The sequence below is a fragment of the Mercenaria mercenaria genome, chromosome 8, assembly GCF_021730395.1.
Source record: "Mercenaria mercenaria strain notata chromosome 8, MADL_Memer_1, whole genome shotgun sequence".
NCBI lineage: Eukaryota > Metazoa > Mollusca > Bivalvia > Venerida > Veneridae > Mercenaria > Mercenaria mercenaria.
The window spans coordinates 59,542,480-59,555,139 of record NC_069368.1 but is presented as its reverse complement, the minus strand read 5'-3'; the positions used below and the strand labels follow the sequence as shown (position 1 = coordinate 59,555,139).

Genomic DNA, 12,660 nt, shown 5'->3' with positions numbered 1-12,660 from the left:
GAAAATTGGTCAGAATTTTTATCTTGATAATATCCAGGTAAAGTTCAAAACTGGGTCACATGAGCTCAAAAACTAGGTCACTATGTCAGATAATAGAAAAAACGACGTCATACTCAAAACTGGGTCATGTGGGAAGAGGTGAGCGATTCAGGACCATCATGGTCCTCTTGTTTTTATATTTCAGTTGCGGGAACTAGTGGCAGAGAAGTTTGGGTCACCTATTGAACAGTTGTGTTTGATATTTGCTGGGAAGATATTGAAAGATGATGAAGCTTTGGCACAACATTCTATCAAAGATGGCATGACGGTTCACCTTGTTATTAAGTCAGCCAACAGGGTATGTTAGAATCTTTGATATAACTTGTAAATTTGTTTATATCTTTAAACTCAGTTTTTCTGTACTCAAGGACAAGCACTAACTCTGGTCTACTGTTTGATTCACTATTTATTTTTGTAACAGATATTTTTAAGGAAAATTCAGAATATTTCAAGTAGATGTGTCTATACAGAAGGAAGAAAACTAATTGTTATGGAGTAGGTGAAGCACACTACCAAAGCCTGGCTGCAGGAAAGATGTGTGTGAAAGTAGCATGATATCTTAAGAACCTACAGTCATGTATCAGAAAAAAGAATATTTTCAAGCAGTTCAGTCCACTACATGTCTAAAATCATTAGTTTGTATTAATTCATTGATACTGATTTTTTGTCGAGTATGGAAAAAAAGTATGACTTAGTCAGACTAGATACTATAGTATTATACTAGTTTATTAACAAATGAAAGTTCATTCTAAATTTTCAGAAAATAAAATGACATGATTATGGAGTTGTGTATTTTAAATCAAAAATTGAAATACAGAAGGAAATAAATTCAAATTGTTTTGAACACACCAGTCTCCCTATTCTTCCTGTCTGTTAATAATTGCGGTATTTAATTATTAATGATTAAAAATGTAGGCACTAATAAACTGAACTTATTAACTTCCGTGGTAGCAAGATGGGTATATGACCTTTGTATGAATTTATTTCCATTTAACCTTTAGCATGCTAGATAAATTGTGGTCTGCTGGAAATGTCGTCTGCTGAAATTGTAAAGTTCATTCAATTTGCTCCAAAATTGGAAGAAATATTGTCAGAGTAGCAAACAGCTTGGAACCTGATCAGAAGCTGACTTGCAAAAGGTCGGTGGTTTAACCAAGATGTGGGACTCTGTCCGAATTCAGAGCTGGTCCCCCCCACCCCAACCCCTGGGGTCTTCCTCAACAGTTGGAGCCATGTGACCTCAGACATAACAAAAGAAAAATATATATGAGCCGTGCCATGGGAAAACCAACATAGTGGGTTTGCGACCAGCATGGATCCAGACCAGCCTGCGCATCCGCGCAGTCTGGTCAGGCTCCATGCTGTTCGCTTTTAAAGCCTATTGGAATTGGAGAAACTATTAGCAAACAGCATGGATCCTGACCAGACTGCGCGGATGCGCAGGCTAGTCTGGATCCATGCTGGTCGCAAAGCCACTATGTTGGTTTTCCCATGGCACGGCTCATATGTTGGTATATGAAATTATTAGTAGTATTTAACTTGAGTTTTATATATGTATTTTAGACAGCAGCTACATCCAGTCCTGCTTCAACTGAAACTACTGGGTCAGCACCTACACAGGTATGTAACACATTAAAGTTTTTAAAAAAAGCTATTATTTTCAGAGTTTTCTTTTTAAAATACATTGAACTATTTTAGTACAAAACTAAGAATATATGGACTTACAACAATGTGATCTTAGTGTCCCTGTTATTATGAATATGGGTTAAAAGTTTATTTTTATTTGTACAATTTCCTCCAATTGCTAGCTTTATTGTTTTTTGAAAAAAAAAAGTTAATACCTTTTAAGAATATGTGTGTGACATGTATGCACTTAAAATGTCTAGAGTAATAAATTTATGCAAATTTTCAGTTTGAATTTTAGGGTGTAACTGTTTGATCTTTGCTTGTGAGTAGTGTTGAGTTTAATACCATTTTCAACAATATTTATAATTATAAATGGCAGTCAGTTCACATAACCAGCGTTCCAGGATTCCTTCCATAATAATCATGTAACAGGTTTTAACCTGTTTTCTGCAAGGAACTGGCAACTTCTCCACACTAGTCAGAGGTGGAGGATGAATCATCTTGAACCCACTGTTTAAAGTTTATCTTAACACAGAAAAATACACTATGCCTTGCCCACAATTTTAACAAAATAGTTATACCTTATTAAAAGTCCATCTCTGACCATCCACCAGTAATAAAAGATCCAAAGTACAACAATTTTTTTCATGAAACCTGACTTACTGATAGTAAAATATTTGCATAAAATGCAGGTTCTCCAGTTAAGTTTCAGTATAACATATGGTTCTTATGGAAGCAGATATGACAAATGCCCCTTCCAGGTTGGGGACTTTCATTAGTTGGCAATATTCTTGTTCAGCCAGTTTTGCTTAGTGGGTGGGCTACAAGATTGTGTAGCATTTGAATAATATTTTCTGATTTGATGAATTTTATGTAATAGGTCAAAAAGATTAAAATTTACCAACACAACATATTCTTTACTAGTTTTTACTTTTATGTCTTCATCAGACTTACTTAAACACTTCTCAAACAAATAAACATTGATAATAGAAAACAATGTTGGTTACACTTTTTAAATTTTTTAAAAACTTATGTCAGAATTTATTCCAGATATATATGTTCAAATGAGATAAAGCATGTTTAAAAAATACAGATTTATAAATTCATTTTATTTCATAGCCTGCAGGTACAGCTTCGACACCAGATGTGAGTGCTTCACCTTTTGGCCTGGGCAGTCTGGGAGGGTTGGCTGGCATTGGCAACATTGGTATGGGCTCGGCTAACTTCATGGAGATGCAACAGAGGATGCAACAACAGGTGAATTTATTGTTCTAGTAAAGTACAGGCAACTGACAATACAGCCAGCATGCTTGATAAAGTCAGTAAAGACTTAAGAGATCTGGCTCCAACGTTTTAAAATCAAGTTTTGAGACCTGTCTCCGAATTAATCTTTGTTGAAGGTCAGTTGTAAGACTTACCTTGTCAATGGTCAGTTTTAAGAGTTACCTTGTTGATGGTCAGATTTAAGATTTACCTCATTGATGGTCAGTTTTTAGACTTACCTCGCCAGGGGTAGATTTTAAGATTTACCTCATTGATGGTCAGTTTTTAGACTTACCTCGCCAATGGTAGATTTTAAGATTTACCTTGGTGATGGTCAGTTTTAAGACTTACCTCATTGATGGTCAATTTTTAGACACCTCGCCGGTGGTAAATTTAAGACTTACCTTGGTGATGGTCAATTTTAAGACTTACCTCATTGATGGTCAATTTTTAGACACCTCGCCGGTGGTAAATTTTAAGACTTACCTTGGTGATGGTCAATTTTAAGACTTACCTCATTGATGGTCAATTTTTAGACACCTCGCCGGTGGTAAATTTTAAGACTTACCTTGGTGATGGTCAATTTTAAGACTTACCTCATTGATGGTCAATTTTTAGACACCTCGCCGGTGGTAAATTTTAAGACTTACCTTGGTGATGACCTTGGTGATGGTCAGTTTTAAGATTTACCTCATTGATGGTAAATTTTTAGACTAACCTCGCTGGTGGTAAATTTTAAGACTTACCTTGGTGGTGGTCAATTTTAAGACTTACCTCATTGATGGTCTATTTTTAGACACCTCGCCAGGGGTAAATTTTAAGACTTACCTTGGTGATGGTCAGTTTTAAGATTTACCTCATTGATGGTCAATTTTTAGACTTACCTCATTGATGGTCAATTTTATGACTTACCTCATTGATGGTCAATTTTTAGACTTACCTCGCCGATGGTCAGTTTAAAGACTTGCCTCGCCGATGGTCAGTTTTAAGATTTACCTCATTGATGGTCAATTTTTAGACTTACCTCGCCAATGGTAGATTTTAAGATTTACCTTGGTGATGGTCAATTTTATGACTTACCTCATTGATGGTCAATTTTATGACTTACCTCATTGATGGTCAATTTTTAGACTTACCTCGCCGATGGTCAGTTTAAAGACTTGCCTCGCCGATGGTCAGTTTTAAGACTTACCTCGTTGATGATTACTAGGGATTGTGAACATGGTACTTGGTAAAGCAGAATTAATGTTCTTGATAGTAAATGGACACTGTATTGAGAGTCTTTGTTTATGATAGTGAGGATCATGTTTATTTCATTTTTAGAACAGGTCGGTACTGGTACAGAATTTGGCAACACAAATATGTAAGCAGACTAGCTTGACTATTTGTAGAATAAGGAGGGATATTATACTCGCCCAAGCGGCAGTTTCACATATTACATCTCTGTAACTTCTTGTCCTTTTAAACATTAAACCTCACATTAGGACTGGTCTGGAGATAGAGTTTGGTTTAAGGCCTACAAAAAGTCACAGATATTAAGGACCGCAAAAAGATGTTTTAGTAATTTGTCCCTTTTTTTAGCTCACCTGAGCCATAGGCTCATGGTGAGCTTTTGTGACCGCTCAATGTGTGTTGTCAGTCGTCCGTTGTGTGTCCGTTAACATTTTCTAAAAAAATCTTCTTCTTGAAAACTACTGGGCAGAATTACACCAAACTTGACTGGAATGATCCTTGGGTGGCCCCCTTTCAAAATTGTTCAAAGAATTGAATTCCATGCAGAACTCTGGTTGCCATGGCAACCAAAAGGAAAAACTTTAAAAATCTTCTTGTCCAAAACCGCAAGGCGTAGAGCCTTGATATTTGGCATGTAACATTATGTAATGGTCCTCTATGAAGAATATTTAAATTGTACCCCTGGGGTGAAGAGAGGCCCAGCCACGGGGGATTCCAAGTTTTACATAGACTTGTATAGGAAAAAACTTTGAAAATCTTCTTGTCTGAAACTGCAAGACCTAGGCCTTTGATATTTGGTATGAAGCATTGCCTTGTAGTCCTCTACCAAGTTTGTTCAAATTATGCCCGTGGGGTGGAAAGAGGCCCTACCCCAGGGGTCTCAAGTTTTACATAGAATTAGAGTGGGCAGACCAATGCTCGGCGCATACCAGTGCTCGGCGTATATCACGTTTCTCTGGGAATTTCTTAATATATATTTAAAATATCAGCTCTTATGAGTCCCTTTTCGTTTGTTTACATCACGCGTAATTTTATCCCAGTGCGGTTCATTTCCGGTATGGTCACGTGGTCACAGTAGAGCAGACGATGCAAGGCTAAAAGCCGTTCAGTTTTGTGTTCTACTCTCATTAAAACAGATTTTCTGGTAAAACAGGTATTAAAAAAGTAGCCTGCAGGACGAATTATGGAGAAAAAAAGCATTTTTCTTTTTAATTATTTTATTTCTTTATACTTAAATAAACTATAAACCCTTATCATGGCATTTTATACGGACCCATTGTACTGCACTTTTCTGTAGCTTATGCTGTCGAAGTAATTGATATACTATGTGGACTAATGACACTTTTGAAAAGATTTCCAAAAATAATGGAAATAAATCATCAAATATCATAATTTATTGATTTCTTGAAGTTAGACTCACAGAATTGTGATAAATTATCTTCAAATGAATTCCTTAGGATAATTGTTGTATAAAATGTGTTTATTCAATTTATAGATGCAGAATAGAGAGAGGGGTAATTTACGTACATGTTTATGTACTTAAGAAAATCACTTAATCAATACAATGTCTTGTGTTAAATATGTCTTATACTTCACTTTAATACATATATAGTTCAAAATTACAACCTGCAGATTAATATGCCGTACGCCGAGCGTTGGTATACTTCCCCATGAACTGCACCGGTTTTACTGGTACTATTTTTAGCTCCCGCCTATTACGTCACGGTGTGACTAGAAATATGTAAACAATATGGTTGAATACTCAAAGATTGTTCTACAAACTGACGATAAAAAAGTACGGTAAATTAATGTAAAATCAGTTTTTAAATTTAAAATATGTAGTTTTTACGCCGAGCATTGGTCTGCCCACTCTATATAGGAAATTTTTTTATGCCCCCGAAGGGAGGCATATAGTTTTTGAACCGTCTGTCTGTCTGTCCGCAATTTTCGTGTCCGGTCCATATCTTTGTCATCGATGGATGGATTTTCAAATAACTTGGCATAAATGTGTACCACAGTAAGACGACGTGTCGCGCAAGAGCCAGGTCCGTAGCTCAAAGGTCAAGGTCACACTAAGACATTAAATGATAGTGCATTGATGGGCGTGTCTGGTCCATATCTTTGTCATCGATGGATGGATTTTCAAATAACTTGGCATGAATGTGTACCACAGTAAGACGACGTGTCGCGCGCAAGACCCAGGTCCGTAGCTCAAAGGTCAAGGTCACACTTAGACATTAAAGGATAGTGCATTGATGGGCGTGTCCATTCCATATCTTTGTCATCGATGGATGGATTTTCAAATAACTTGGCATAAATGTGTACCACAGTAAGACAATGTGTCGTGCGCAAAACCCAGGTCCGTAGCTCAAAGGTCAAGGTCACACTTAGACATTAAAGGATAGTGCATTGATGGGCGTGTCCGGCCCATATCTTTGTCATCGATGGATGGATTTTCAAATAACTTGGCATGAATGTGTACCACAGTAAGACGACGTGTCATGCGTAAGACCCAGGTTAGTAGCTCAAAGGTCAAGGTCACACTTAGACGTTAAAGGATAGTGCATTGATGGGCGTGTCCGGTCCATATCTTTGTCATCGATGGATGGATTTTCAATTAACTTGGCATGAATGTGTACCACAGTAAGACGACGTGTCACACGCAAGACCCAGGTCCGTAGCTCAAAGGTCAAGGTCACACTTAGACGTTAAAGGTCATTTTTCATGATAGTGCATTGATGGGCATGTCCGGTCCATATCTTTGTCATTCATGCAATGATTTTAAAATAACTATGCATGAATGTGTGACACAGTTAGACGACGTGTTGCGCGCAAGACCCAGCTCCGTAGGTCAAAGGTCCTAAACTCTAACATCTGCGATAACTATTCATTCAAAGTGCCATCGGGGGCATGTGTCATCCTATGGAGACAGCTCTTGTTAAAAAATCTTCTTACCTGAAACTGCAAGGCCTAGGCTTTTGATATTTGGTATGTTTCATTGCCTTGTGGTCCTCTAACAAAATTGTTGAAATTATGCCACTGGGGTGAAAAGAGGCCCTGCCCTGGGGATCCCAAATTTAACATTGACTTATATAGGGGAAAAAAATAAAAGTCTTCTTTTCTGAAAGTTTAAGGCCTAGGCCTTTGATACTTGGTATGTAGCATTGCCTAATTTGATCTCTAACAAGATTGTTCAAATTATGCCCCTGGGGTGAAAAGAGGCCCCGCCCTGGGGGTCACTTGTTATATGAGTTATATAGGAATAAATACTTAAAAAATTATCAGATCATATTTCCTAGACTGTTTAATTATAATTACCTGATGACCCCAAGCGATTAGGAGTCACTTGACTGTGACCTTGACCTACTGACCTACTTTCTTGTTTTTTAAGGTACAGCTTTGAAATTTTGATGACTATATTATACAGTTTTGCACACCAATCTTAAAACTGACTTTCAGTGACCATGAATGTGACCTACTGACCTACTTTCTAATATTTGAGCGTCAGTTTGCCATTTGAAACATGTGGCTCATATTACTCAGGTGAGCGATTCAGGGTCATCATGACCCTCTTGTTTTAGTGTCCTCTTCACACTCTTCCTTACCCCTCCCCATACCATCCATTGTTAAGTTGGAAAATAAAAACACAATGTTTTTCTTCTTCTTTCTACTTACTTATATTGTTACTTGATATTGTCTCCCTTTAACTGTTTGTATATGTTTCTGAAAGTAGTTGGTATTATTTTAAAATGATGAAAAAATGAAAATTGTACAGTGGAATGTACAATGCTGGTACCAGTTTTGATTTATTTTGTTATTTCTCATTTAATGTCAGATACACATTTTATATCAAAGTTGATAACTATAAAGATGATGAAATTTTTCATCAGTGAATGAGAGACTTTAGGAGAAATACCTTCTGATATTTGTAGTGGAAGTAATGTACCGTAATAACAATTGGCAATTTCTGTTCCATTTAACGTTATTATTATACCCAATTTATATACATGCATTAGTTTCATAATAAACATGTTTAAATGTGCTGCACATCTATAGAGAGGCCTGTCAGAGCTCCAAATTCATCCACTACCAGTACAGACACAGAGCAGTCTTACTAGAGGCAGAGTGAGGGAAAGCTCACATAATCTTTTAGATACATGTATATCTGGCTAACTTAAACTAGCTATTTTGGAATAATACTATTAACAGCCTTGTTGCTTAACATGCCAAGTATATATGAGCCGTGCCATGGGAAAACCAACATAGTGGCTTTGCGACCAGCATGGATCCGCCTGCGCAGTCTGGTCAGGATCCAAGCTGTTCGCTTTCAAAGCCTATTGTAACCAGAGAAACTGTTTGCAAACAGCATGAATCCTGACCAGACTGCGCGGATGCGCAGGCTGGTCTGGATCCATGCTGGTCGCAAAGCCACTATGTTGGATTTCTCATGGCACGGCTCATATCACCTGTGCATGCCTCATATTCCCTCTTATATGATAATGGCCTTTCCAGGCTGGTCAGGAAAGTCTTGGCGGAAGAATGCAGAAATGAAATTTAAAATGGAAATTGTAAATTGTCAACACCAGTCAATGTACCTCATTATAAAAGGTGTTAACTATAAATTTAAGACAGTTTTTCTCGTAATTTTGTTAAGTTTGGTCAAATGTGGCAGCTTTTGTGAAAGGAAGATATTTTTCCAATCAACAGGTAATGCAGAATCCTGATATGTTACGACAGATGATGGAGAATCCATTTGTACAACAGATGATGTCTAACCCGGATGTTATGCGACAGTTAATGATGGCAAACCCTCAAATGAGAGATGTTATGGAGGTATGGTTTGGTTTGAGCAGATGCTTCTGTACTAAAAAGAAATTGTAACTGATAGGTCTGTCAGACATCTGGCAAATTATAATGACAGAAATTTATCTGTAGAATGAGATACTGTAAAACCATTTAATTTCTTGGGCATGAAATTTCGTGGTTTTGGTCAAAACTGCAATTTCATGGGGATATGAATTCATGAATTTCAACTTTTGAACACAAAATGAATGGGAATTTTACTTGTTCGTTTGGATTAAATTTCTTTAACATCTGTGTCTCATTTTGTTGAGTGATATATTTTCAATTTGGAAGAAATTTTTGGTTGCTTTTTGCGATGAAAAGTGAGTCTCTGTAGTTGGGAAGTAGACATATTTTCATCTTTAGTTTTTGAGGGAAAATTGTATGTAACTTGACTGACAAGTGATAGTATGACTGTTTGAAATGTTTTGAAATAGTAGAGTTTGTTTTCACCCTTCCTTTGGCGTCCACATGACAAAAGTTAGCAGGTTTCTCAGAAGCTGCTATACCAAATGCTTTTAAACTCCATGCATAACCTTGGCATATTAAGATGACCTGACACGTCAAGTTGCATAAATCTAGCATTTATTTATGTTTTCAAATAGTAGTTTGTTTTCACCCTTCCTTTGGCGTCCACATGACAAATGTTAGCAGGTTTCTCAGAAGCTGCTATACCAAATGCTTTTAAACTCCATGCATAACCTTGGCATATTAAGATGACCTGACACGTCAAGTTGCATAAATCTAGCATTTATTTTGTCAAAATTGTGCCCCATTTTAACTTAGAAATTTTGGTTAGAAGTTTGTATGTAAACTTGTTTCTGAGAAACTGTAAGCCTGAATGCTTTTATACTCTACACATGTCTTTGCCATCATGAGATGAAATCACAAGGCAAGTTATATGAGCCGTGCCGTGGGAAAACCAACATAGTGGCTTTGCGACCAGCATGGATCCAGACCAGCCTGCGCATCCACGCAGTCTGGTCAGGATCCATGCTGTTCGCTTTCAAAGCCTATTGCTATTAGAGAAACTGTTAGCGGACAGCATGGATCCTGACCAGACTGCGCGGATGCGCAGGCTGGTCTGGATCCATGCTGGTCGCAAAGCCACTATGTTGGTTTTCCCATGGCACGGCTCATATAACTATTTATTAATTTTATAAAATTGTGCCGCTTTTTTTTTGACACAGAAATTTTGTTAGTTTTGTATGTCAGCATGTTTCTCTGAAACTTTTTGTGACTGAATACTTTCACAAGTCCAAGGCTTCGTGAGATGATCTCTCAGAGCAGGGTTTTGTTCTCCATTGTAACATGGAAGTTTTATGGAAGTTTTGTACATAACCATCTTCTTAGGAACTACTTGACCAAATGTTTCCTAATTCCAACCACATCTTTTGCATCATGAAATGACCATACAGAGTAGATTTTAAAACTCCGGCTAACGGTTTGAGAAAAAATGTCTCCTTTTCATTTAGAAATTTGAGAGAAAGTTTCAACAAAAAAAATTGGTGAAATTTTGTGAAACAGTTTAAAATGGTTGAGCATGCTTTCATTAAACAGCACTGTTTTGAGTGAAGTCAGAATAATATGTTTCTTCAGCATATGTTACTTCTTAACTAGTTATGCACTGGTGTTTTGGTATCAATCATATTTCATTGCTAAAAGTTTCTTGTCCACTTTACCTTACCAAGTGGTAAACACAGCACTGGCTTGGTGTTAGTTTTCACCTCGCATGTTGGAGGTTAGAGTATGATCTATGGTCCAGTCTTACCAAAGACTGGTTCTAGTAGCTACTTCGCTAGGCGTTCAGCTTTATGATGATAATTCTAGGACTGGTCAGTCTGGTGTAGGGATAATGTGAAAGGTTGGGCTATTATGTCATGTGTCTATAGCAGCAGTTTGGTATTGTGCTTACTGCTAAATGTAGACACCATAGTTATATGACTGAACTCTAATTATTTGTTGATAACACCCTAAACCCAAACACACTGATAAATGTCAAAATGGTCGTATTTGTAGAGGTATGTATCAAGAAGAATGTCATATATAGAGATATTTTTAGCTATGTTTTATTTTAAATTTTTTATTACAGAGAAATCCAGAGATTACACATATGCTGAACAATCCAGAACTAATGAGACAGGTACTTTTCAAATTTCATATGTATTTTCAGTGGAAAAGTTATGGGACTCTTGGATTTTCATTTCACTTCATAAAATAGGAATTGTAGTAATATTTCTCTACAGTCTAGTTGAACAGTGTAATTTACTATCTGAGACCAAAATGTGAAAATGAAATAGTGAAGATGACTGTATGTAGGATTTTTATAAAGGTAATTATGAAGTACATTTCCACGTAACTTCCGTAAAACCTTATTTTTCCGTACAGTGTACATGTATGTGCATTTGAGCCTTGCCATGGGAAAACCAACATAATGGCTTTGCGACCAGCATGGATCCAGACCAGCCTGCGCATCCGCGCAGTCTGGTCAGGATCCATGCTGTTCGCTAACAGTTTCTCCAATTCCAATAGGCTTTAAAAGCGAACAGCATGGATCCTGACCAGACTGCGCGGATGCGCAGGCTGGTCTGGATCCATGCTGGTCGCAAACCCACTATGTTGGTTTTCTCATGGCACGGCTCATTTATGTTTTATGAAGCACACAATGAAATTACCATTCAGCAAAATTATTAACATGATCTATTTACCATGTTTTTTGACTGTTCTTACAGACACTAGAATTGGCCAGAAACCCAGCTATGTTACAAGAATTAATGAGATCACAGGACAGAGCTATGAGTAATCTAGAGGTAGGCTTAGATGAATTATTTTTGAGTGCACAGAACACAAAACACTTTCCATTTAAAATGTTTAGGATATTCAACTAAGTTAAACTTAGTGTAAACTTTCAACATAACAAGACTGTATTATTTTTGATCATTTAAAGTCCGCCCACTTAGCTCAATAGAGAGAACGCAGATCTACAGTATCATGGGGTTGTGAGTTCGATTCCTATGTGCGGCGTATGTCTTCCATATTGATGTAAGAACCTACCCCACTTTATGGCAGTTGCACATCCTTATTAATCAGGATACCGGTCTACTTAGTAATATAACTGGCATTTGCATTACAACATCTCTCTTGATAAAGCATGCAGATACAAGGGTATGTTGCGATTAACTCCAGATGCGTTGAAATAGATACCTGGTGCAACCTCTTTGGGTGCGTCGATATTGGACAATCACTGTAGATGCGTCATTATAGATCATATACCTTGGGCGAACCTTGACGGTCTCTTATTAGTCTAGGATGCAGTTGTTTCTCCGGGACCGTCGCTCCCTATATATAATGCGTATACACACACAGCCGTGTGCATGACTGGCATAGATATGCATTGTACCAAATAGTTGTAATTTTCTTCGTGTGAGGGTTAATGGGTACTGGACCACTAATTGTTATATGATGACCTCTTTGCAGTGTGTCTTTGCATCATATAACTTAGATACACACATGATCATTTGTGGTACAATGACCAGTGTATATACAAGTACTTTCTCAACTTTCCCAGCCGCTCACTTTGAAAAGCGCAAAGAACATCTGTGTAAATCTTCAAACGACTTTAATAATTGACATCTGTCAGTTACATGTATATTATGC

The 12,660-nt window shown here is 37.3% G+C and overlaps 1 protein-coding gene across 2 annotated transcripts in view; it reads left to right on the top strand.

Annotated features, from left to right (window-relative positions):
* The window catches only part of LOC123566275 (ubiquilin-1-like), a 55,717-nt gene that overhangs the window by 17,391 nt on the left and 25,666 nt on the right, over window positions 1-12,660 (top strand). For both annotated transcript variants that reach the window (XM_045360221.2, XM_045360220.2), the window contains 6 exons: window positions 185-337; window positions 1,603-1,659; window positions 2,785-2,922; window positions 8,869-8,994; window positions 11,096-11,146; window positions 11,736-11,813. In XM_045360221.2, coding sequence (XP_045216156.1) covers window positions 185-337; window positions 1,603-1,659; window positions 2,785-2,922; window positions 8,869-8,994; window positions 11,096-11,146; window positions 11,736-11,813 — 603 coding nt within the window. The remainder of the gene's footprint in view (window positions 1-184; window positions 338-1,602; window positions 1,660-2,784; window positions 2,923-8,868; window positions 8,995-11,095; window positions 11,147-11,735; window positions 11,814-12,660) is intronic.